The 27,176-nt window shown below is 39.9% G+C and overlaps 1 protein-coding gene across 3 annotated transcripts in view; it reads left to right on the top strand.

Annotated features, from left to right (window-relative positions):
- Positions 1 to 10,056: 10,056 nt before the first annotated feature.
- Positions 10,057 to 27,176, top strand: part of LOC140653385 (transmembrane protein 263-like) — a 201,206-nt gene continuing 184,086 nt past the window's right edge. The window contains exons 1-3 of one of the 3 annotated variants that reach the window (XM_072865441.1): positions 10,156 to 10,190; positions 22,115 to 22,182; positions 24,471 to 24,561. In XM_072865441.1, the coding sequence (XP_072721542.1) occupies positions 24,492 to 24,561 (70 nt within the window). In that variant the 5' untranslated portion in view covers positions 10,156 to 10,190; positions 22,115 to 22,182; positions 24,471 to 24,491. Of the gene's footprint in view, positions 10,191 to 22,114; positions 22,203 to 24,043; positions 24,143 to 24,470; positions 24,562 to 27,176 lie in introns of those variants that run through there. The other 2 variants (XM_072865439.1, XM_072865440.1) reach the window with 2 other exon arrangements.

Below are 27,176 nucleotides of genomic sequence, written 5' to 3'. Positions count from 1 at the left end.
ATATCCCTGTTCCTTGTTTAGTACTAGTCATTCTGGGATTACATAGTTGGTTTGAAGTGTTCAATACCCTCTGGGACTAGACACCGTTCCTGGTGCTGACATCTGCCCTAGCCTGACATAATAGGCAGCTTGAACACAGACCTGATTCTGTAGAAGCTGTCTGGGGTTTTTTAGAGGATTTTTGCCTAGTGATTGGACTTTCCCAGCAGAATTAATGTGTATTGTCAGCTGCTCTCAGTGGAAACTTGTTTTGAGCAGAAGCTGTTGAATGTAGGTAATATATTTAAAGCTACACAAAGCGTGCCTGTGTGAGAAGTGAAGCATCTCAGCCAATTACTGCATCAACACAGTGACATGGCATTTCTCTTTTCACTGTAGATTGCCAGGTAGTCAGTCTCTGCCTGTTTCGCTAGGCAGTTCAACAACACTGTCACTATTCTAGAGAGTGTGTTAGAACATTAATATGGGCCTAATCCAGAGCAGTGGATGCTTTGTGGATCAGTGGTCAGGTTGGAAAGACAACCTGGGAGAGGCAGTAAGAGGGCACTATGTCAGGACAGGGGCATGTGGGTAAAGCTGCAGTGGACAAGCAGATCTGGAATTTGTTTACAGCCCCAAGTATACCTGTAGAGCTTAGAAGAGTTCACACCGTGCCCAGCAGAGAAACAAGCCACTGCTGTTAATCTCTCCTCTCCAGGAGTATTAATTTTTACACCACTAATTTATTGATTAAGGAGTAATGGGATCAGTGCACTGGAACCTACCTGTCATTAGGAGAAATACTTATGCGGTCCTTTCCTCTTGTGCAGTCTAAAAAACAGATACAAGTCAAGATGTCATACTGTGGGATGGCCCCACCAAGCCTAATGCCTTTTTCCTAATGATCTGTGAGAGGAATCCACTGAGAGCACTGCTAACACCAAATGAATCTCCTCTTTTGGTAGCAGGTACTTTAGGGCATCAGTCTACCTTTGCAACACAATTTGCACAAAGCCATGTGACTGCGCTTAATGAAGATGCACGTTTGCAAATGTTAACAAGCACCTTAAATGCAGTGGTAGACACCTATGCAGGTAAGGCTGTCTATTGGGATGCAATTCAACCTAGCAGAACTGGGCTGTAAGACAAAATCCTTGGAATCTCAGGGTGCAGACCCTTGACGCAGGAGCTACAGAGCTGGTTACAGAAGCAGCAAAGCTCCACCAACAGTATGTGGAAGCCACAGCTAACATCCCAAGTCTATCTGCCGCAGTGCCTCATGATATTATTTCCCTCTGGTTCCCACTACTAACAGCAAGTAAAGGGAATGACACTCCAGTTAATAACTTATAAATGTCCAGTACTGTTTAGCTGTTTAGTTGTGCACAGGCATCCCTACAGAGACAATGAGCAGAGCAGGGGCCTGAGACTCAGCATTTGAGGGGAGGAGCTCTTACCAGTGAAAGGGCGCTGGAGAGAGCCTGAGGAATGTCAGTGTATCATCCTTCACTTCTTAACTGCTAGAAAGGTGGGTGTGTTAGGAAGGCATGTTGGTTGGGCAGTAGCGCCTGCTCAAGCTACACCATAGGGATGGTTCCAGAGTCCAAATGTTACATGTGAGAGCAGCCACGATGAACTCCTGGAGTGAATGTCAAGAACAGTATTTGTAGAGAAGGCCAAAAAATGTGGGAGAAACTCACCTTTCCACATATTTACCACTGCAGTATATGGCCAGGAGATAAACTGGGAGAAGGTCTTCTTTAGGAGGTCTCCAAAGGTTCCTGATAGGCACATGCAGGGTGGTATGAGTGATCTAAAATACTGGATACTTCATGTCTTACCTACATTTAATCTACCACTGGCTGGATTGAAGGGCCTTGTCCTCCTTTAGCGTGTCCACTATCTCTTTTTTAACAACTAGAAAAGAGAGGATTTTTTCCTCCTCTTTTCTTCTTGTTCTCTGTCTCACGGGACAGATTACTCACCTTTTCCCATCTGCAACTGCGGGACAATTTCATTTAAAGGGATATACATATGTGCATGTGTGTGCAGTGGTGGCAAGATGGGAGAAAGAAGAGTGTTTCACAGCAAGAACAGGGGAAGGGAAAATTCCGCCTACTCCAAAAGCACCTCAGAAACTCAGCAGAAGGTTAACCAGGCCAATATTTAATTAAACCTTAATTCTGTAAGGTACAATTTATGCTGGAATAAAAGTCTATCTCAGTTCAGTGCCACTAATACTCTTTCTGGACCACAGATCCTAAGCTTGGAGGCTACCAGTTGACTTCTCATCCCTGTCGTTATCAATGTTGAGAAGAAAGTTTACTGTAGGGAGGGGAGATCACAAAATGGATGATAAATTCATTAGAGGATTTTGGCCAGAAGCACTGGTTAAAGGAAACACCGTAACTTTGCAAGCATTATTACGGCAATATCTCCTTCCTGTAAATGAATTTACTGCCTGTGTAGGTGGAAAAAAAATACTTAAAATGAAAAGGTCAAAAATACCCTGAAATACACCCCCATATGAATTTTATTGTTCATGATAGGGGTGAAATATTATCTACAGCCTTGTTCTGGCATCCTGAGAACAAATCACTGGTGATTCCAAATGTCAGCAGAACCTGTTAGCAGAGCTCTGCTGTCTGTACAGTTCAGAGTCTTTGGCATGAGTTCAAAGTAAAAATGAATCTGAGAATTTCTGAAGTCTGGGAAGCCCATATGTGAACCCAGTTATGTATCCTGGCATTTTGGCAGAGATAGTTTTCTATTGCAAGACTTTGAAGCCTACATAAAAGAATAAATTGCCTTCATGCTCTATAACTAAAGGCATATGAAATACAGCAGCTTTGTTTAAGTGAACCCAAAAGTTCAAAACCACTTATTTTCACTTTTTTTCCTCATTAAAATTATCAAAACCTGCTTTCATTGCCAAATACATGGCTTTTTATGATGTGCAGCTTCCAGTTGCTTTTAAGGCTGGTGAATCTCTGTAGATTTTTCAATTAATCTCATCTGAGTTTTAATTTTGGAACCATATAAGCATAGATGCTTTCATAGTTTATTTGGTATAAAATACTTCCAAATCTTGTCAGTTTATTTTTCTCAGTGATGCAAAGCTAACCATGTATTATATGAACAAACTGACTACCTTAATTAAATTTTAAAATTAAACTAAAATACTATCTTTTTCATTCTCAAAGAAGGCAAATTCTAATAAAAAAGAGCAAAAATATGAACTTCGGACAAAATACAATTCTTGACCAGTCTGAGAATTAAACACATGGGGTATCTAGTATATTGCTATCAAACTGAAGCAAAATACTAGCCCTATGGAAGTTAGTGGGAATTTTGTATGACTTCAGCAAATGAAAGTATTTTATTCCCTGAATGCTCCTATAACTATTTTCTAATGCGCAGGAAGTGCAACTATTATAGTTATGCTTCTATAAGGGCTATTCTTACCTTATCATTTATGCCATCCTTCCAGGTGGTAGCATTTTCTACCAAGTGTGTACTGTGTTTGCAGGGATGTGCATGGTATAAGATGCATGGCAGGTGAAAAATCAGGCTCTAAGCATCCTTGGTTGCTAACAATATGCTCCTTCTTACACAACCCATGTTGTAAAAATCTCTCTAGAAGATGCCATCATCTGTTGGTGGAAGTGCCTTGCCCATATAATTTAAGCATCATGAAATACTGCCTGCCATAGTGTAATAGACAATTATTCTTTCTTGGTGCTCTGAGAACAAGCAGACCATGGTCATAGTTCAGTGTCTCCTCATATCATCTTTGATATATTTATTTTCTTGTTATGGAACAGTTTGTGAAAGGCTCTGTCACAGGCATTAAACAGCTAGCCTCATTTAACAATGCTCTTTCAAAGAACTATAAAGAAACACAACAAAGAACCAAAAATAATGACACAATAAGCCAAGCTGATATTTGGAGTTCAGGATTTTATACAGTTGAGCAAAAAACATTTGCATTCAGAGAAGTGGGTAGTCTGATTACAGTACAGCTCTAGAAGGTAATGGGTAAGCGTTGTATGCCTGGGCAGAAGGATCTTTATTAAAGAGATTTTAAATGGATTTTATATAAGAACTTTCCCAATAAGAGAGGAAAAAACCCAGACTAAAGCCAAAGTACCATTTGTAATCTGAAGCAGCAATATGTACTGAGTTCTTTTCATATATCTACTTGATAGCTAGATGACTTCAGCTTAGTAAGAGAGGGCTGATATATTTTTCTTTCTATTACTGCCATTTTTCAGTATTGTATAAATCACATCTTTATAGTCTTGTTTAGGGCTCCCCTGTATGAACAATACTTTTATATTTAACATGCCCAAGCCTGTTAGTAATGTAACAACACCAAATGAGGGGAAAAGGGGAATTAAAAACATTATGAAAGCAAAGGCCAATCACAAGTAGTTTTCCAGCTTATTTTTAACACTTACGGTAAGAAAGGAGAATGTAGTATTACAGTCATCAATAGCAAAAATCAGTTACAAGAGACAAATCTGGCAATGGCTTTGTTATTTCACTCTCCCATCAATAGGGAAGCTCGCAGTGACCTGAAGCTGAGATGCAGAATAGGAGAATTAGGTCTATCAAGTTCTGAAGGCTTGCCAGCAGCACAGTCTACTACGCTGTTCTGTAAATACCTTTTAAACTTTCTTGGTACTTCACAGTGGAGCTGCCACACTGTCTCTTCATGCATGCATGAGGTGTGACTATAAGCAAAAAACCTGGAGAAAAAGTGAACCCTAGACCAAAACTGACAGATCTTTTGAGCTGTGCAATATCCATGAAGAGAATAGCTTTGAGAGTGAAAACAATTTATTCTTAACAGTTGTTATCTGTAAGGTGGAAAGAAGTTTACTATTTGAATGAACATCTCTCAGTGTCTGGTCTTTATATTTTGCCTTTCAGCTCAGAGAGTGAAAACAGCTAGTTAAATCTGTGTTCCCCTTGCCAACTTTTCATTCTGTTCTCAGTAAGGCTTAAGACATGCAGATATACCAGGGATATTGTTTGGGCTGTATAGTCTCCACCCTCCCTATTATTACCAAATGATGCAGCATCAGTGTTCAGTCATGAGTATGTTTTAATGCACAACATTAACCTTACCCTTATTATGAAGTATTTTATTAAACAGATCTGTTCTATAGCCTAGATATTGAAAAGACATTGGTAGAAAAATATTTCCTTATTTTCAGATTTCAAATGTTCTCAAATCTTGCTGTTGCTTGCATTAATTTGTGCAGCAGTACTGTTTTAAGTATCAATTTTTAATAGTCTACGGCCACCAAATCTGCTTTAAACATGAGGAGTGTAATAGATTATTTAGAAATGTCAAAATCTCTTCCTCTCCATCTGCAAGAGCCAGAAGTCATATGCACGAAGCTAGGCAATAATATATCAAATCCAGCTATAACTAATTTCAGAAACTATTAATACAATCTCCTATTGTTACCATCCCCTAAACAGGCATTCAGGAATATGCTGGCCACTTGGCTACACTTGATTCTATTCCCCTTCTTGATACTTCTCATCTTTCCTGATAAAAAAGACTTCTCTCTGCCCAGGGGGAACCATGGCTTACCTTTATTTCATGCAACACCGAACCATTCTTTTGCTTTTAAGCATATGTGTACACTTTGCACCTAACACCAGAATGCCATGTGAAACACTGAAATCCTCACAGAGGAAAAACCCCTGTCACGTGAGCTTTTGGCATTCCAAATTCTTCAGCTTAAGTGCCACAGACTCCTCTCAGGAGAGGGCAGGTAGAGACCTGTGGACCTCTGAATGCTCCTTGCTACAGCTATGAATTGTGGCCTCCAATGACACAGCCAAATCACAAGATTGTCTATGCTTCTCTTGTTATACCATTAGGATTTAATTATGTTTTAAAATGAATAGGGACAAGTATTTAAAAGGAGTCAGTTCCTGAATTGCTGTTACCAGTCCAGGACATAGGAGACTAAGTGATGCTCCTTGCTCTGCCACAAATGTTTTCTGTGGCATCTGATACCTCACTCAGATTCCAATGTATGGTGGTTAGGCAACTGACTGCTGTAGGTCTGTAACTTCCCTTGGTTTAGTCACCTTTATGCCTTCAGAAATCTGAACTTCGTTCTCAGAGTTTTATGAATTCTCTGCTGGAGTTGGAGTGTTCTCCAGTATCCAGCTATCCAATGCAGCAAGTACCTCCCTACCTTCCAGGGATTTTGTAAGGGTGAAGTCAGGAAAGAGAGAAGCAAATGCTGCTGTACTGACAGCTATATAAGCCTATAAAAATATACAGATTCAGGGTAGTTATCGCAATACACAAGTCCTTCACCAAGATGAAGCATGAGGAAAGGCTACTGCTTACATTTTTGCAAAGTTGTGGCTAATTTGTTTGCTGGGTGTTCTTGGGATGCTTGATAAGGCCAGTGGCCAATTTATTTTCTCAAGGTAAGGGAGAATTTTTTGATCTGGAACAGAGAGGTCTGGAGGAGTTGTAAATGCTACAGTCATTACTAATCAGCAGCTTCATTGTCTGGAAATAATTTCCTTTCTACCAGGACCCTTTAGCACATGAGCCAACTACTGCCACCATATCGTGACTACCTGTTACAATGAATTATTACTGTTCATTGTTTTCCCGTCTTATATCACATGGTACTTGCATTTCTTTTATGTTGCATTATCCTTTTTAACAGCAGGCAATGTGAAGGCTGTTCAAATGTCACACAGGGCAAGTACATGACATAGGAAACCAGGGCTGAAAAGAGCACGGAGGTAAACAGGGGTAACAAGACAGGGCAATTCTGCTTTATGATGCCAGCCACCTGCATCAGGTGGCTAGTGTGGAAAGGTGAAATAGAACCTCGCAGCAGTCTAATTTGGTACCAATTATCCCTGTTTTAATGTTTCAGTCCACCTGAATGCTTTACAATGTTCATTAATTATCTCAATATGTTAAAATACATCTCACGGAAAGCTCTGTCATTGTAGGGGTGAGATCTGGAATCTCAGCTGTTGATCAGACTCTTATCTCCAAGCCAGTGTCTTGTCAAGAGCATAGGCAAAAAGTGCTGAAGTCTCATCTCCTAAAGTTAGCACTCATGACAGGGAGATGCCATTATGTTATGCTGTACCTGAGGAGTGTGCTTTCTAGTCTACACAGCAAAAATTATGCCTGAATATCACTCACCCACACACACTCACCCCTACACAAAGAATGACAACTTTTAATGAAACTGTGTTTCTTGTAAAAAGTTGTTTGGGAATGTACTGTGACCAAATCTGAAGGTCAAAGTATTTTTCACTGGTTTCAACACCTTGAAGGAAATTGTAAGTGAACCATGATTTAGTCATTTAAGATGTTTGAGATCCTCAGCCTTCACTGAAAATTCTGGGTAGGTAAATCTCCTTGAGTGGTCCGTGCTTCAGGAAGGCTGGGAAGGGAATTTCTGCATTATAAAGACATCACTTTTAATTTACAGAGAGTAGAGTTTAACTATGGGAACATCTACACTAGGCTTTTGGCTTCAATAAAGACACACTTGTGAGGTGAATCTCACCAGAGCAGGCTTGGAGTGCATTAACTGGATTAAATCCTTTTGGATGAAAATAAATTGGAAAAACTTATTCCAGGTGCACAGTTGTTACAGTCATTAATGGCATTCAGTCTAAAGTATTAGAACTTGTTCAAAGCAATCATGCCCTGAAATATGTATAAGGACCTAGCGTCCTCAGAACTGACTGTTTCACTGAACAAAGTCATACCCTGTGAGCTGCACTATCTGCTAGTGTGTATGTAGCCTGTGTTGTTTAACTTTTTGTTAGGGAATATTTTTGGTAGCTGCTGAAATAGTTTCAGGAATAAAGGACTTTCTGGGCCTAGCATAAAGTAAACAACTTATTTCCCATTCCCCCCCCCAATTTGTCTATCATCCAGAATATTCTGATTTTTCAGCTGGAACACTCTTTGAATGTTCTACAGACATTGCAAACACGACAACTTACTGTTAACTTGTTCAAAATATTGCACATATTTTATTTTAGGGGCTTAGGAACTTCCTGAGAAATCACATTATGTTCATCTGAAATTTCGAATTTGAAATGTAGAAAGCTGCATTATTTTGAACTTCACTAGAATGACTCATTTTACCTTGACGAGGGAAAAGATAGTTTACTCTTTAACCCTTTATAATTTAGGTAATATCCTTTTATTGGGAATTGGGCTATGATTTACATGTTAAACTCAATACAAACATGGTATGAACTTCTTTCTACTCATCATCTGATTAGAACATAAATATGGATTTCTATTATACAATTAAAAATCTAATACAATCTAATTCTACTAATACTATTGACAAGATTATTTTATATAAATTTTGTTATATAGTGTGTTGAGGAGAGGATTTATATTTTTGTTATGTTATTACAGTTAGTATTATATATAATACATAGGATAATATCTCACACACACATAGTAGGTGTGCTTATATATGCACACATATATATATGTGCACGTTTGTAGAAATTTGTGTGGTCTGTGAAACCGTCCCTGAATTCACTGGCTTCCACTACTGGTCTTCTGAGAAGATGCACATGCTTGAAGTGAAGTATACATGTATGAGCAAAAGAAATTGTAAATTCTGCTATGAGAATCTGTGCCAGGAAAGGGTTGCAGGATACTTCCTCTAAGAAGTGATCAAAAAAATGCTTTAATGCACAGCTGTGTTGTGAGAAGCAAAGGAAAGGGGTCTCTGTAGTTGTCAGTCCATGTGGGGCAGGGGGATTACTTTGTTTAGTGTCTTTCAAGAGCTTCCTATTTAACTGAAAAATGAATACTAGTCTTAGGTACACTCTACCTCTACTCTCCAAGGAGGTTCTGCAGATTAGAAAAGACAGTATGAAACAAAAAAATTAACTGCTTTTCCTCCGTGGTGCACTGAGAGAAGGCATTTCTAGCCTTTAAGGTAGCACATTTTTCCTTTTGTAGTTTCTGACTAAAAAGGGTCCACTGTACTGAAGAATGATTTAGAAGACATACATGGCTGCCAAGAGCATATTATTTGGAAAAGAAATTGCAAAGTTCCTCAGTTGAGGGGTAAAAAAAGGGAACAAAAGCAATCTTTCCTCTTTTGGATTCAACCACTTGTCAAGCTGTAGTTACCTTCTCTACATAACATTAACTCAGTATTCACCTGTGGAATAATACTAAATCAGAGAAAATTGAACTCTCATCACCATCATTTGCTTAACGTTGTTTTATCTCCCAATTCCAGGAATCATTTCTTCAACCCACCCTTCTTTTTGTTTTGCTTTGGCTTTCCTCATTGCATTAAGCCATTTGCTAGCAGTTAGCACCATTCTATCCACGTGTGCGATTGTGCCCGATGATACTTTTAAAGCAATACATGAGAAAGAAGACGTTACGTGCCAAAGACTATTTCCAGACTCCTTCATCTTCACCACCAAACAGTCCACCCTCACGTGAAGCAGCAGCAGTGGGCGAAGGCCCACCTCCAAGCTGGAGGCATGCTACGTTGGCCGAGGATAATGTGGGTGAGCCCCATCTCTCCTAGGAGCTCAGCACTTGGCTAGAAATGGTTAGACAACGGCAAGCGTAGAGCGAGCGAGGCCAGAGCCTGGAGAACAGGCTCCTCGTCTTGGCCAAACACCAATTCCTTGACTATGGCCGGGTCACTTCATCTCCCTTTGCTGCATTCCCATCAGGGATACAATGGAAATCTGAGGTGGTGAATGTGTTACAATCTGTAAAGCACTTTAACATCAACTGTCGGGAAGCATTTTTTACTACAGCGTGGCTCGTGGCCTGGCTTCGCTGGAGCGTCTCAGCTCTAAATCTCTCGGAGCATTACCGAAAGCCCCACGCCAGCTCCCGCGGCCGCCTCCCCCGGCAAGACGAGGCCTCGGCGCCAGGATGTACCGCGGAGAGAGAAAGCGAGAGCCCAGCTGCCCCCGCCAAGATGGCGCCCCTGACCCCCGCGCTTCCTCTTCCGGCCGGGGTTGCCATGGCGCTGCCCCCCCTCGGCCCACCCTCCCCCTCCCGCCGGTGTGTGTTTACATCGGGCAGGAGGAGCCGGAGCCCCAGCGCCGGGGGAGACGGGGACGCAGCCGACGGCGACGGCCGCCCGCCCTCCATCCCCGCCGGGCGGTGCTCCGGGAGACGCGGCATGAAGGTGATGCTGGCGGCTGTCACCGGGGCGAGGCGGGGGTTTCCCGCCGGCGGCGGTCGGCTGGGCCGCGGCGGCTCCTGGTAGCTGAAGCGGGGGGGCGAGGGGTAGGGGCCAGCCGGTGTAACGGGGCCGGGCCCGAGGCGGTAGCCAGCGGCGGGAGGTGGTGGCCGCTCGCTCCCTTAATGAAGCACAACTTCCAGAAGCTTCTAACTTCGTGGGGGATGTGGTGCCGCTTCTTGGAAACGTCTCCCGAGGAAGATTTCCCCCCGTCTCTCCATTAAAACCCAGATCGTTTCCTGCGGCGCCGTGACGGGAAGGGGGCAGCGTGGGAGCCGGGGGAGGCTGCCCGCGCCCGCTCCCGCCCTGGGCTTATGTCCCTGCAGAGAAATCGTCCTACTTTCCCCGGGCTTCTTCCCTCCTGCCCATAGCGCTGTAGGCGGTTTCACTCCCCCAGCAGCCGTGGGGTTTCGTGCTTTCGGTATGCCAGCGGGAGCAGCTCCGGCGCTCACCTGCGCTGCTTCTCTCGCAGGCCGTTCCGAGAGCGCGGAGGAGACGGTCGCCTTCTCCTTAGTTCGCTGTGGAAAACTATGAGGATAGAAACGGGCTGACCCGAGCCGGCTGGCAGCTTCGGCGCCGTGGGGGAGGCAGATGCCGAGGCTGGTTGGGCTATAAAAGTAGTAATGTACTAGCTCTCAGTTGAGAGGTTGTCTCTTCGGTTGTGTTGGTTAGGAGTCAGCAGTGCTGTGGTGTTGCTTTTTTCCCATTATGTTGTGTCGTATCTGTTTAATTTGCAGGTGTGTGACTTTTTAAAGGGTTCCCTCTTGTTAATCAGTCTGAAACGCAAGGCACAGCAGGCATTCCCAGTCTCCTGAATTTGTCTAGCAGTAAAAAAATGTATTGATCAGCTAGATTGTAAGCTCTTTGAGGCAGAAACTGTATGTAGCTATGGTCTGTACCTATCCTAATGGAGAAATTTGGTTCAGGCCATCCTCCAAGCCTCTGAGTCAAGTAAGTATGTGTTAGAAGTTGTGCAGCTTGTGCGGGTTTTGGGTTCTGGGCAGTGTGCCTGTGTCGGTCATTCAGGTTAACAGTCGCCTCTGTGCACAAGGGGCTTTCAACTATCGGTGTCTGCGCAGCTAACAGGAAAGAAAAGCGGCAGTTTCCAAGTACATGAAATAAATATATACAAAAAGAAAGTTTCCTTCTATACTGTGATATTTATTTGTTTTGCTTTAGTTCAAAACCTGGTAGTAAAGAGTAATTTTTTTCTTTCAGTGAATGCTTGTTAGTTCAAATAGTGTGGGATAACAAAAAAATTATACGTAGGGCAGTTATTGGTAAACAGTGCTATGGCCCTGGGTGAGTTGTTGACTTGTACTGCAAAACAAAAACCTCAGAATGCTGTCTGAACAGTACATCCAGCTGGAGGCCAAAAATGAAATTATTTCCTTCAGTTTCTGTTTTATTGCATGCAGAGTAAACAGCTGATTATTCTTGCTAAGCCCATTACTTCTGCTGAATTCCTCTTTTGCCCCACTAGAGTAGGGAAAGCTCATGGCTATTTTAGGTGGTCTCACTCAAAATACAGCAAGATGTGAGTGGAGTCATGTTCTGATTGTAAGGAAAACATGTGTGTTTGGGGGGAGAGTATTTTTAAAAATTTTTTAACAAATCATTTACCAGGTATAAGCACTGTATAGAGCTTTTCAGTATAAAAGGGTTCACAGTTTTCTCTCTGGGTAATTTCTTTAAGTGTGTATTTCTTTCCATATGTACCACCTTTTGCTGTAGCAGTTGCCTCAGTTTCTTCTATATAAGATCATCGCAGATGCATGATTTAAAGTCTTAAGCTGGGGGGGGTAATTACACTTTTAATTAACAAGTGGAACGCATCCAAGTGTTTGTGCATGGTTTTTTACCCTTAAAAAGGGGTGGGGGGGAGAAGCGGGGTGGAGGGGGTGTCTGTGCAGTGTGGGAATTGGGTCTGAATCCCTCTTATGGACCTGCTCACAAATAGCTCAGTGTGACTTTAAAACAAATCAAACTTTAAGTTGTTGATCATTGCAGGGAATACATTGGAACCAAGCTTTTTGAGAAGTCATCTTGCCTATTTATCCCCTAATTGTTGTTATGTCTTGGAAAATACATTTGAGTTTGTGTATTTTTAGCAGTATTGTTTTTGAGCCTTTCTCATTGATGCTGCTTAGCAGGTTGCTGAGAAGGCAGGGCTGTCAAAGTAAAACAAGTTAATGCTAGTATGTATAAAGATAGACTGCCTATTTACAGGAGGGAAGAAGCAGGTGAAGACAAGTGAGTGGTAACATCAGGGGAGTTCTGCTGTGGAAGTGATTCTTTTGGGATCCATCACTAATGTCTGATTGTTGCTGGGGAAACGGAAGCTTGATGTATTTTATTTTTAAGTAAATCAAATAACGTAAGTATCTTATTAAAAAGGTAGAGTGAAATAAAGTAGTGTGGCAAAGCCATACTTTAAAGCTTGAGGTGTTGAAGCGGGATTGGATTCAAGATAGTCTCTATGTGTACTTTGCTTCTGTTCCCATCTTTTTCAAGCAATGGCAGTGCTGAAAGATAGTATTTCTGGGCCTTTCAGGCTATGCAAAATATAAAAGTGGTTGAAGCCCCTATTTCCTGCACTACAGGGCAGGAATGAGAGCAATCATCTTGAAAGTGGACCATTGCTATATGTAGTAATATTTAAGTGATACGTGATGAATACAGCAAGAGCATTTGCTTTCCTTCAAGGGCACATCATCTTGATGGCAAGGAAATACACGTTTTCAGGCTGTGTTAGGGGCCTAGGTAACAGGTCTGTCAGGTGGGGAGGGCAGTTTCATTCCAGTATTATTCTGTTGTGGCTAAGCGCTGGATTTCTCAGGTCTTAGGTAGCACTGGAGAATGTGCTTGTGTCCTTGCTAACAGAACCTCTTCATGCCTTATCTTCAACCAGGGAATGAATTGGGGCATTAGGATAGTCCCTGATGGCTACCTGGTACAGTTGCTGCTGCAGTGACTGTGTCTAACACTGCTCCTGTCACTGCTCTAACTTAAATCCAAAGTCAGAGGAATGAAAAGCATTGAGTGTGTCAGGTCATATTGAAGTTCTTGTTTGGGAAAGCAAGCTCAGGATGTGATTTCAGTTAAGTAGCTGCTCCCTTTTTTATTGGATTGAAGTGATTCTCCAAAGTAGAATGAGAGCTTGTGGTGCTTTGGCATGTGCTCACATTTAAGTTATGTATTTTGGGATAAGACAGGTGTCATAAATGTGACATTTTCCTTTGAGAAACTTATAGCTATATTTAAGAGAACAAATGTGAACTTACTGCCTATAGTTGTTCTGTTTTTCTGACTGCCTGTGATGTTGGCAGATGAATCCTAGAGATCAGATAAAGACAAGGTATTTGGAAGAGGAAGCATCAAAAGTTATGGAAAGCCTGAGTAAATATTTCTCCTGCTTGTATTGACAGACAGCTCTGTTCCTGAAGGATATCATGGATTGTCCTGTCAAAACTTGATGTATATGTAACTTTTTTTTTACATGTCTCTGATCCTGTTTATCAGGGCTCTTGACAATTTAAATGAAAAGTACTTGGAAAGGAACAGCTTATAAAAAGGCGGAAGAGACAAAATGTATTGCTTTCTATGGAGTATATATCCTGGCATGTAGTCCTAAATTTGTTATAGGAAGCAGGAGGAGAGTGAATGTAAGTGGTAGAGTAAAAGGGAACATGAACTGTATATTCTGTAGATAAATCTGACTTAAATATTTGCCTACAATTGGTCACATCCAGTTTTCTTTATTAATGAACTACCTTACAACCTTTCCGGTGGTTTTCCTTTCCCAGCGTTTCAGCTGAATTTCAGAGAGATGGGAAGAGGCTACGTGCCTTCAAAGTTCTGGGCAAGGTACATGCTTACATTGGTGAGGACAGTAGTAGAGCTCTTACGCAGTTTCTTCAAAAGAAATGTTGCTGGTTGAACTTACTGGAAGTCATAAAAGTGGCTTGTGCTTGTGTTAGCAAATCTCACAATCTTAACACTTCTGGAGAGCTGCCGAAGGTCTAGTGCAATTCTTGGGCTTCCTTTTGGTCTAAAAAATAATTTTGGAGAGAGTCTGTGCACCTTGCAGATCTTCAAAAGTAAAAGGCAGCCATTACCAAAAGCTATTGCTGCCAGAATGAATTTTTACTTTTAAGTTGTGTTGCTTGCATTCATAATGATCAAGTGTTTTCTCTATCCGATGGCTGTTTAGTTGCTGAGTGAAGTAAGTCTGGTTGGAATCTTGTATGCAGCAAGTTGTGATCTTACTTACACTTTTTGCAGTTAGTTTGGAAGAAAATGGGAACTCTGTGAAGCCTGAAATAAAAGGGGCATTATTACTGGCAGTGCTTCTGGCTGTCAAGTGTAAGGCATTCAGGCTAGGTGTGAAATTGAAGAGCCTGATAATACCAGAAGATGTAGTGTTTGTCCTGTAGAGTAAGTAAATACGTTATCTGAGATTACGCCTTTAACACACTACAACAATAAATGCATAGAGCAACAAGCAACACTGAGCTCAAAGAGCTCTGATCTGAGTTCAGAACTCATTTGTAAGGAAGGAAAGAGACGTAACTACCTAGCCATCAGCAAAATCAGTTTAAAATTTGTGTGATAAATACATCATATTACAATCTCCCAGCTAATTCAGAAATGTTTGGTTTGCAGAAAATGCATTTTGAAATTCCTAATGAAATAAGGAAACAAGTAAGTTCGGGATTGAATAAAATATTTTATTTTTCACCTCAATTTCTAGTGTTTAAAATTACTTTTGGTGCTTTTGTAACAACTTTTTAACTTCAAATGGATTTGCAGCATTTTTTTTTCTTGTCAAATTTAAAAAAATGAAATTAAGGTTTTGGCAAGATGACGTGTTTGAAACTGTTCCAGTGATGCCTCTTGTGACTCTTTTGGGGAGGAGTGCTCATATTTTTCAAGCTGGGTACACGCTTATGTACTTTGGATTCAAGTTTTATTGTAGAAATTACTATGTTCTAGCTGTAAGACCCCTTTAAAAAATTAGTTACTTTTCAACCTATTAAAGCTAAAACAGTAGTTGTGAAATAAATGCATGGAAGTCAGATAATTCAAGTTGGCCATATGAAACCACTGTTACAGAATACTGCTGTAATGCATCCTTCCGTGAGTGTTGAGGGTGTTTTTTTGTGTGGTGTGGGTTTTTTGTTTGGGGTTTTTTTTGGTTTTTTTTTTAATTGTGACCCTACTGAGGATAATGGAAAGGGTACTGGTTTTTTTAAGTCTCTAGCGTGGTTAAGAAAATCTTAATCACGTCTGTCATATAGGCCTATATTATTAAGCAAAGGACTTATCATTTTCATTTCAGACAGATTTCTTGTGCTGTCTGCAGCTTTCTAGAGTGGTATTTCCACATCTCATTAGGTAAATGGAAAATACTCTTTCTGAAGTGTGCATTATCCTGTTTAGCCTGTGTAAAACTGGTGTTAATCATTAAATCCACCTGTCAAGGACCAGGCTGGAGAAAATGCATTTATACTACTTTTGCTAATAGTAGTTATGTAGAAAGTGCAATAAAACTGCAGGTCATTAAATCGTCTTACTGCTTGGTTTTCGTTCATCAGCTCAATTGAGTGAATTTTTTTTCCCCTGAAGTCTTTGATGACAGACAGTGGATGACTGACAGGATGTAGGAAGGCTTCTTCCCACTGAAATTACCTAAATCAGTGAATGGTCAGTTATCAATATGAGTTAATGGATATTTTTGAGGTATCATTATTGGTAATTATTTAATTGCTTTCAGATTGGTTTGCTGTGATGCAGGGTCATGCTTTGGTCCTGCATCATTCCGTGTTGTACTCTCTGTTTCGGAGTCTGTTAGGTGTTTCTGTAATGACTTTTTTCCTATGTATTAACCTGCCCCCAACTTTAACGATTGCTAATATTTGAGTTATGCTGTGGAATGACACTTTGCCTTTATGTAACTTCTTTTTTCCAAACAAATGCAATTCAGCACAGTCAGTTTTTGAATATAAACAGTGTTCTGGACAAGGCATACCGTTCCTTGTGGAGGTAGTAGTTTAAACTAGAATTGACAGCAAATTGTGCAGCCTCTTTCAGGGTAACTTTTCGGCCTTTACACTGCTGCATGGTATCCTTTTGATAATTACACCAGTTAACCTGCTCAAAGTGAGGAGTGTTCTCTTTGGGCCAGGTCAATACGTGATCAAATGAAGTGTGGTTTGTTTGGTTTGTTTTTTTGAAAAACACTCTTACTTTCCTTCTGTGCTAACATTGATTTAGTAGGTAAAATTCAGATGGAAAATAAATGGTCGATTCAGACAAAATTCAATACAATAATTAGTTCAAAATCCAGAACTGTCTGAACTACCACTGAGCAGAGTATATTGGCTTTTTGCTGTATAAATGGTGTTATCTGCCCCGTTTAAAGTGTGAATGTAAAAAGTGTAAACCAGACTGTTTACTGGCTTGCTGAATGGAGAATAGATTGTGGTGTCATTAGTGCTGTTGAAAAGTTATTTATGGCAAGTAAACCATAATTAGGATTACTCGCAGTACAAAGTTGTTTTATTGCTGTAGAAATAGGATTTGACTCTTCTGCTGAGAACAATATAACTCAATTTGGAATTTGCAACATTAAAACTTGCTGTTGTTGCCTCTCTCCTCCAGTCCTGTTGTCAAGACAAAATTAAGTGTTATTAAAATCGTAGCCTCCCTAATGTGTTTGTCCAAATGCAAAGAAGAGTAAATAATCTAAGCAACTTTTCTAGTTCTTTCTTACAGCATACTTAGAACAAAGTGTTATAATTTTACACTACTGTCATCCTCAGCATTTCTATTTCTGTACTTTCCTTTAGTGTTCTAGGGGATTTATAACTGCAACTCAAATTCCCCTTGGGCTGAAACCTGGCACAGAAGCTTTCATTATGAGCGAACCTTGTTTTGCAAAATTAAAAGCAAAGCATCCATCAAGAGGCTTTCTTAAACCGATAGGAAAGCAAAAAAAAAAAAATGTTTGTGGTTGCAGATCAATTTTTTTCTCTCTGCAGGAAAAATCTAGACGACTTTGGAAACCCCTGAGGTGTGGGTGTGCAATCAATAGTGATGGCAGATTCAGTGGAACATTCCTATTACATTTAGAAAATTTTAAATGAAAGTCTTAATTCCCCAATATGCTGAAAATTCATTGCTGAAGTAAAAGCTGCAGCTGCTACAGATACCTGCCTAACAAAGTTACAGTGATAGTTTTAACCACCGTCAGACAGTGGAAACAAGTTTATCTGAGCAGTGGTGTATAGGAAGATGCTTGGGTAGTTATGTGCTTCAGCTGAAGTTAAGTACCTGTAGACCCTCAGCTCCCTGGAAAAGGGAGTCGTCATGTTTTACTTTTGTTTTACCTACCCAGTGTCTGCTTGTTTAAAATCCTTGTTTTTTTTTCCTTTTTTTAAACAAACAAACCCCTTGTTTTCTGTAGGAATTGAGGCTTTATGTAATTGTGTAGAAGCAGAAAGGGCATTCTGAGCCACAAGCCACTTTTTTCAAATATGGAAGATGGAATAATTTAATTTGATTAAACACAAAATATCAAAGATAAGTTCTGAGGAACTTCATAACAGTGATGGGATAGAGGAGAGATCCCAAATTAACACTGTCATTAATGATGTAATTGTAGGAAAGCCTGATGAAGGTCAGCTTCATTATTACTGGATCTGACAAGCCCTTTAGCATCTGCACACGTTCAGCCCAGTCATAATATGTATCATCTCTCACCCATTTGGAGGAAGTGAGCCTGGGATGAGAAAGAGCTGAGGATTTTGTGGGTTTAGGAAGGGGCAAAGTATGCAAATGTGCAGGAAACAGTGTGGGTTTTAGTTTTGTGGGCATGCAATAAGCATTCTTTAAACATAATGCAAAAATAGTCGATGCTTTCACTAAGATACTTTAAAAAAATATTGTAGTTTCCCAAAGCACTTAACAAACTGTCCTATACTTGGGGATTACTTCACTTGTTTCTTCCCACAGACCCACTGAGTCTTGTAATTCTTTAGGGTTGCATCTATCCTTTGTAGTTATCAGTTGAGATGTATTTGATGCTATATAAAAGAGGTGTTGGACCTGTGCTGGGAAAGCTTACGAGAGAAATCACAGATGTGGAGGGGTGAAGCCTATGCTGTGACTGATTTTTTCCTCTGTTAAGTTGCTTTATTGGAACTGTGCCTACACAGAATACTAGGTGAAAGTCAGTGTTAGGCAGGACCTGTGATTTAGGCTGGCAGTTGAAGACTTGCATAGAATGAAGTAGGTCTGACCTTGTGGGCTCTTAAGGAGAGGCTTTATGAGGAACGAGGCAGTTTTGAACAGTGAAAGGAGTGAGATTCTAGGCTCAAGTCTAGAATGGAAATAAATGTGAAGATCAATGTCAGAAAGGAAAAACTGGAGTAAAGTGTTCAGGAGCAGAATGGAAATATGAAAATCTAGGTCAGGAAATAAATACTGTTTTCACTTGAAAATGCACAGGGAAAGTAGTAGCTAAAGCTGCAGATTTTAGAATAATTTTCAAAGGGTAGTCTCAGAACTGAGACACTAAACTGCTGCTGAAGTCATGACTGTGGGCTTTACATTCATTCCTCCAGCTTCTGTTCTGCAAAGGGGAAATGATTACTAATAAAATTCAGTATAATGGAGAAGAGTATTCATGTTGTGGGTTTTCTTTTGGTTTTGCTTATGTGGTTTGCAGGTTTTTTTTGTGGTTTGTTAAGAATACTGTCTCTAGGGATTGACTAGGAATGGCAAGGAGGAACAGAATTGTAAGATATATGCTTCTCCTTGGTTAGGAACAGCAATAAAGTATCTTTCTATTCGTGATAATAAACTGAAGGAAACTTGAAGTTATTTGCCCCAAACTCATTCAATTTCAGTAATAATTTTTCACAGGATGGATTCTTTTTTTATCTTTGATTTCTCCCCCCCCCCCCCCTTGGCCTTTGTTTTGGGGTTTTATTTTTTGCTATTCATTAGCCTAATCCTGGCTCAGTGAACAGTCAATTGACAGACTCTACTTTGGTTTAAGATTATATACCATAATTAATGTAATGCTAAGTACAAAAGTAGAGCAAAAGGCCTAAAAGCAGTGGTGGTGGTGGAGGGTAGGGGTTTTTTTTGTTGTTTCAAGATGGTCTGTAGGGACTTTTTAGAAAGCTTAGCCATTTCCAGTGTTGACTTACCTGTTTGGGCATTTGCAGTGACAGTCTCATGTTGCTGTTGACTTATGTGCAAAATGGGCTGATAATGGTTGCCTGGTGTTGGGATTGCTCCTGAACTATGTGGGGTTTTTGAGTACTTAATACTCTGCTGAGACTGAGATAGTATAGGCTGTTTTTATGACTGACCATGCTGAAATCATTTGTTAATACAAATGTGATGATAAATGCAGCTCTTAGTTTCAGTGTCATAAACATAACTCAGTACCTTGTGGAAAATACTGACCTTCACTGAGTAGGAACCTTCTTTCTGTCATGCATGGATTTATCACAGCACTTGTAAAATATACAGTCTTTAAATATACTGAAAATACGAGCATATCACTGAAGTTCTGGTCAGAATTATTCTCAAAAGTGTTGTATCTCATGGAAAAGCATGAGGTGTAGTCTGAAACGCTTGTAGGTGATTTGTCACGCTTGTTTAGTTCAGTACTGGCAGTCCTCTCCATCCATAAATACATAGCCTTCTATGAAACACAATATAAGACAGCAAATGAACACTAACTTACTGGGTCACAGCAGCCCATCATACTTGAGATAAACTGCTGTAAGGTCAGTAGTCATACAGTGTGATCAGAACATAGGAAAGTATGTTCCTTGGGTGGTTTCTGTGAGAATCCCTGTAGGTTTTTTCTCTTGATCTTTATCATTTACTGTGTTTATACAAAGCTTTTCAGCTTCCTTGTAGTTCCTTGAAACTGTTGGGAGGGACAGAGTGAGCTACCTTGGAACTGGCACATCCTTCAGTTTAGAAGGGTGGGTATTGCCTCTGCTTGAGTTGACTTGTTTCTGGTCAGCTTAGATCTTGTTTTAAAACATGACGTATAAAAATTGCCATTAAATCTTAATAGTGCTCATAGTCAGAAACTCATCAATTGCTGAAAGGAATTGTGCGATGTACTTGCTTGTGAGAGCAGGGATCATCTCTGGAGCGCCAAGAGGTTTTTGGTAGTTATATGTTCCTAGGCTCCACACCATAACCTGACTATTTCTGTAATAATACCTGTTTAAATCTGTGCTTCTCCAGTGGCTTGTGAGGAATGGAACCACATTTTCAATTAAAAAGGCTATATAAACCCTAAATAATTGGAAGAATGTTGTACAGTTAATAATCTACTGATATTTCTGAACTGTTGATACATCTTCCTGCATCTTAGATGCTCATAGAGGGAGCATCAAAGCAAAAGCAACATCTGTGTGCATTACTTCTGCCATGTCTGCAGCTCAAGAGGATTATTATAGAATTGCTGGATGCGGCATGGCTGCTTATCTGCAAGCCATTAACTTTATACAGTTGTGTGCATCCCATTCCTCTATTTGTCTGTCAAGGATCCTTAAGAATGAAAAAACAAATGTAACTGATGCCTCATTCTTGAAATAATAGTGTAGGGGGAAAAAAAAAGTCGAGACCAACAACTTTAACTATAACGTAGTTACAAATCTTCTTAGAAGGCAATTTCCTGGAATTTTTGATTGCTGTAGATTACTGTGCTGCCAGAACTGCAGATATTTTAGGTATTGATTACCAAGCTTGCAGTAGACCTGACGAATTGAACTCGGCAGATGTAACTAAGAAAGCAATGGATGTGGTAATCTAAGATACAAAGCCATTGTAAAGAGACTTTGTAATCTTGTTAATAACATCTGTCAGTGTTTGAGCCTTAAGTATTACTTGTACATATGGATACGAGAACCTAGGATCTCATCTACTGTTAACTGTTGTACATTTTAATTACTTAGTGAAATTCAGTACCAACGTGCCAATGTGCATACTTATTCACTGGTCTCAATCATTAAACTGATATGCTGAAGTCTGATAAACACAGATGTTTACGAGACTTCTTCTAGAGGCTCCCTATATTATAGGTGATCATATATAGTGATAAGATATCAATGAGATAAGAACTTGGGTTATTCTATAGAAAACATTTCTAACTTCATTTTAGCAACTGGGAAATCTCAAGATTTCAAGTTTCTTGCAAAACAATTCCTGGAAAAGTTAAGTTTGTTGTTACTTGACATGCCGTGCTTCAGTCTAGACTATTTTCAATTCTTAACATTGAATTTTGAAATAAAAAAAAAATTAAATAAGTTTTTTTCAGTGTTTTTTGGAGAAGATTCTAAAAAAAAAAATACAGGAAATGCATACCAAATACAGTTCAAAATATGCTGTATTGTGATTAACTGTTTTTGAGTAGTAAAAAAAAATATTCAAAAATACTGGCCATTTCTGTTGGATATTAAGAATATTCTATGAAAGTAGTAATCTTGGATTGTGTATTTTTCTTCTGTGGGATTCCAGTAGCAGGTGTTAAAGTTTTGAATTGGAGGGAAGTAGGTGATGGCAAACAGCATCTCAGCCATGGACTTCATAGTGGTCTGTAGTGGGCTCTGTTTTCCTCACAGCTGGATTTGTTAATACTAGCTTAGGGCTAAGGTTGACCTTCAGCTAAGATAAACCTTTATTTCAGGGTAAGTATTGTCAAGGATAACCAGCATACTGGTGAGTTGTATTGCTGATGAACACTGAGTAGCAGTCCATGCGTAAGGGGAAAAAAACTGTAATGCCACCACTCACTTTTGATAGCATTTTGCATCCTCTTTGTATTTGTGTAGATGACAACAACTGTAACCCAAAGGAGCATCACTATCATGGATTGTTGTTGGGAGAAGCCACTGAGCAGGTTTGTCTCATGGTAGCAAGGTGAGACTATTGATTATTTTGAAGAAGGAAAGAGAATGTTTTTCGTACTGGCTTTTCCTTAGTCCCTGGAAGTCAGATTGTCTCCTTGGGCATCACATAGTTAGTAAGGACTTAAGCTGTGCCCTGTGCAGGTGGTTCTGTTACTTTTTTTGTTTTTATTAACATAACTTTGGTGTTGCAAACTGGAAAGTACAGGCAAAGGATTCGAGACCACTTCTAGTTTAGGAGTTCTTATAGTTGTGGTTCAGAATGTTTGCAAGGCAAATATTGGTACCTCATGTCCTACATGTCTACATCTTTTATATGAAAATAGATGTTCTGATTTGGTATACTAATGTAGCCTTGTCTTCTCCTTTCTCTCTGTAGCATTAATGTATAGGAAAGAAATGTGTATAAATATATCGGCTGTGGTTGATGTAGAAACTTATTCAAATACATCCTCTATATTAAATTTGTTGCTCCTATCCGGAATTGTTTACACATTCTTGAAATCTAGGTCACATTACTTAGGTGAAGTGAGAAGATGGTTAGACCTCAGTGTTGATAACTGACTCCTGGGTTTGATTTTTAATTGGACTAAGTCAGGCAACTTCCTACTTTCTCATCTGTACCCTGTGGTAAAAATATTTTTCTCCTTTTCATAACAGCTACTACAAGGCATGACTTAATGTTTGAACTGTTCATTGACCAAAGCTGAGCAGTATTGATACCAGCTGTTTTTAAATGAGGAGAAATAGGTAAATAGCTTAGGTAAAGCTTGAATAGTCATGGGTGGCAGAAATCAAGGTTGTGATGGTGGCCCTAACACAATAGACTTGTACACTTCATCTGGGTGGTCTGTTTTTCCCTGATACCAGACTCTTGAAAACAATGTGGTGGTATTTCTTGTTTTCATGTCCATTTTGTTGAAAAAATGGGAATGGATGGAAATGTAAGCTACGTGTGCAAAGGAAGGAATTTAATAAGTGTGTTAGTCTTTATAATGTGCAAAATGAGGAAACGGAAAGAGTATGCAATGCTGTTGGGGGTAACCTTGCAGTTGCAGGGTTTGGAAAGTACGAAAATAAATACTGCAGCTTTAATGCTATGAGCCCTTTTTCTTCCTGAGTTCAAATAATAAAATCTTGCAAGCTGTTGATGTACCAGTGTTTAAGCTGGCTTCTGTAACCTTCCAGCTGCATATGTCAATATACATTTTCAGATAGTTCAGACTACAAACCCATTCATGTTTTCAAAGTGCACAAAAACCTTGTTTCCTAATGACTGATAAGTTTCTAATTTCACTCTTGACTGTACTAGCATTCCAAAAGAGGAAAATTGGTTAGGTTTTTTTTAAGGAGCTCCACAGCTATGCCTAGTGTTTACTCTGTCATTACTTTAAAAAAAAAGGGGGGGGGGGAGCAGACTGGTTTTTTCTTTGATAGTTTGAAACTGGAAAAGCAACTACACTTTTATAGCTCCACAAGTCATGAAAATATTGTGTGCAGAGTGAGTTCAGCAGCCTTAAATACAAGTGAATGCTCTCTAAGACTACAAATCTAATAACTCTGCTCATATCCTTCCATCAGCAACACTGCACGTTCTTTCTAAGATCCTGAAGGCTGGAAAGTGGAAATGTAAAACTTTGGAGGGCAAATCTGGTAGCTTTTCAGGAGTAGTTATTTTAGCATGTTACACATGCACGCACAAATGCATGTGTAGGGGCATGTAGGGGAAAACTACATAGTCAGTGGACCTGGATGGATTAGAAGATTGTAAAGAAGTTTGCTTTATTTTCCTTTGAAAAATGAGGTGTGGGACCATTTGTATAACCTGTATTGATCTCCTTCTGTATTGAACAGGCCACAGACATTTCGGAATTTAGTCTTGGTGAGACAAATCAAAGATTGGATTTTTTTTCCTGAAAATTCCAAGTGATGGCGAATCTGCTGCCACCCTTGGTAAATGGCGATTTGAATTTATTATTGCATTGTGTGTTTTAGGAATTGTGCTTCACCGTTCAGTTCCTGGTTTTTAGTCTACTCAGACCCTTGTAACTTTGCTTGCTAGCTTAGAGAGTCTTTTTTTTTTTCTTTTATTTTCTTCCCCCTTTTCTGGATGTAAATTGACTGCAACCAAATCTCCCAGCAGCTTTCTTTTTCATCAGCTAAAGTGAGCTCCTTGTGTCCTTACTGTCTGGAATATTATCTAATCCTGTGATTATTTCTGTGGCTCCTTTCTGAACTTTCTCCAATTTACCTCCTCTTGCTGTTCTGTTCTGTTCTGCAGGGACCTAGCTTAGAAACACAGATGGTGGAAGATGAAACTGAGACAACAAGTGAAGAACTGCCTCCGCATCTGCGGGAAGAGCCTCCCGAAGGTACAGTACTAGCAGTCAATATAAACTCTTTGCATTAAATTGGGGAAAATGTTCTGGCCAAGGAAGTCTTATTTATTTATCTATTTCTGCCTGTTTTCTTGAGAGGGATAAAGCTTTGTCAATGTTGGCAGCTGAGCTAACCTCCCAGCCAGAGGTCTAGCCTTTTGCGTTCAAAGAAAGCTGCACCCACTGAGGTGCAGATATTGTTCTGCATTCCCTTTAAGGTATGGTTTCTGATTAAAATTGTCCTTCTTGATCATCCTGTCTGTAGGCTTAGGAATAAAATGCCTCCTCTACTGTCTTGTGATGTTTTGAGCCTTCATTAGGGAAGACTTCCTCAGTAGTCATCTATTCTTTTCTTAACGTCTCTCTGCAGCATCCTGCTATTGAAATTGTCCCCAGCAGAGACTTGTCCAAGTTAGATACTCTAGTGATTTTGTTTCTTTCCACCATCTCTCTTGGAAGCCAGTTTAGCTATCTGAGGAGGAGGCAGTGAGACGCTGTCAGTCAGTAGGAGGCTCAAAAATGCCAATTTTAATTAAAAACCTTTTTTGCAATGGTATGCCCTGGATTTATACAGGGAACGGATTTTTCCCACTGTGTAAATGTTGCAGACATTGTATACATGCAACAAAATAGGTGTTGCTTTCTTTTGAATAGAAGCTGCTAACATTGTCACAAGTGATGATACATTTTGAGCTTTGTCTCCATTCTGGTGGCTTTTAAAACACAATCACTCATAATCATTGTGGACAGCTTAAACAACCCAGCGAGCGCTGAGATTCTGATTAGCAACTTACTGTTAAAATACCATGACATGTCTCTGGGAAACATAAATGTTTTATATTTTTCCTTTAAGAGAATAAGATGCTGATACAGCATTTATCCTGACAGCCATTCTTAAAGGGAATATGAACCAAGTAGATGGTTTTAGGATTTTGCTGCTCCATCCCTTCTTGTTGAGCATTCTGTTACAGTTTTCTCATTAAGTTGTAATTTCTTGTTCTGCCATTTCATATACTCTGTGTTGGCAATGACAGTATATAGAGGTAAGTGGAAGGCAGGTTTCTTTTTGCAACTCCTATGAAGCCAGAAGGAAATAAATGTGGAAGACGTTGTGATTACTATGTATATACACAGAGGATATAATCTTGATGGTGTTTTTTTTTTCTTTCCTCCCCACCCCCTTCCTTTGTAAGTAATGCCAAGTCAGCATGTAATGACAATGCATTGTTGAAGTAAGAATTCTGGTCACTAGCCTGAGCTGACGATTACATGAGCCTAGAGACCATATCCTGAAATGTAAAACACAGGAGATCGTCTTGTCTCATCAGTTTATCAGGAATAGTCTTAGATTTTGGGCTATGGCTTTGAATTGTGTAATCAGAAGGGTTTTTTTTTTTAATGTGGCTAAGCATTTTTGCAAAACAGGTTTTTGTAATTGAAAGTGTTTGCTTCTGCCTGCAACCAGGCTGGTTTGAATGGTGATGAAAAATGTCAGTATTAATATTCCACTTCTGCAACTTGTTGGGTGGTCTGGGAGAAGTCCGCGCTCTGGATATGCCTGCTTTGCTAGGGTGAGAAAAAAGAACTGTAACAGTTCAGCTGGTTTGCTTAAGCAGTGGTATAGTAGATACTGTGAGTTCTTTTAAAATCTGAGCTCAGTATGTACTTTTTAAATTTACGATGATGTTAAGAGTAGCAGAATAGGAGGGATATTGAGAACACAACTGAAACTAGAGACTGCTTGGGAGAAGAGGTGGAAAAATTGCTCCTGAAAGAGAGCCATCAGGATTATGCTGAAATTGTAGCTGGCTCTGTGTATTAGTGGAGCTGAGTAACAGGAGTCTTGCTTAGAAGCTGCTGTCTACCAACATAGACCAACCGGAATTACTATGAAGATCATGTAGTTGCAGGAGTGATTACAAATACCCCGTGAAAGAAATAAATCTCTGAAGTTGTTTTCATATTAAATGCCATTAAGCACTATCTTCTTGTTGTTGCTCTTCTACTGATTTCTGGTTTCTTCTGATAGCACTTTCCTAGTTAAATCAAATGCTTTGCAATAAATAAATAAACCATGTTGTCATGACTGCTGCACTCTTGTTTCCTGGGATCTATGAATTGGAGACTCTGTCTGCTTGCCTTCTGGTAATGAGCACATAAGGGATGGAAAGCTCTCGAGTCCATGTCCTTCTAGCACAATCCATTATTTCACCAGATTGCATCATAATGACTTTGTTTTCTAGCTTGCACTGCGTATTTACTCCCCTCCTGAAAGGAGGGAAACTGGAAGCACTGTGCTATATAAATATTGCAGTAAAATAAAAGGTTACCCTTCAGGGATGGTCATGTTTCTGAACAGCGTTGCAGTATGGCCGCCTGCAAATAAGGGGACAATTTTACAGGTCCATCATGTACGTAAGTGTCTTGAATAAGCGTATGTGTGGGTAACAAGTAGGATAGCGTAGCAAACATTGCTTTCTGGTGCTGTGTGGCAGCCTGTCTGTATTTGAGACAAGAGGAAGTTTTGTGCTTTAAAAAGGAGATTAACCAGGAAATCCTTGAAAGGGATTCCCTGAAATCCCTGAATCCATTTTTTCATCTTCTGTCAG

This window comes from Ciconia boyciana, chromosome 6 (assembly GCF_034638445.1).
Source record: "Ciconia boyciana chromosome 6, ASM3463844v1, whole genome shotgun sequence".
Classification (NCBI taxonomy): domain Eukaryota; kingdom Metazoa; phylum Chordata; class Aves; order Ciconiiformes; family Ciconiidae; genus Ciconia; species Ciconia boyciana.
The sequence above is the reverse complement of the archived record's forward strand: the minus strand, read 5'-3'. Positions and strand labels throughout refer to the sequence as shown.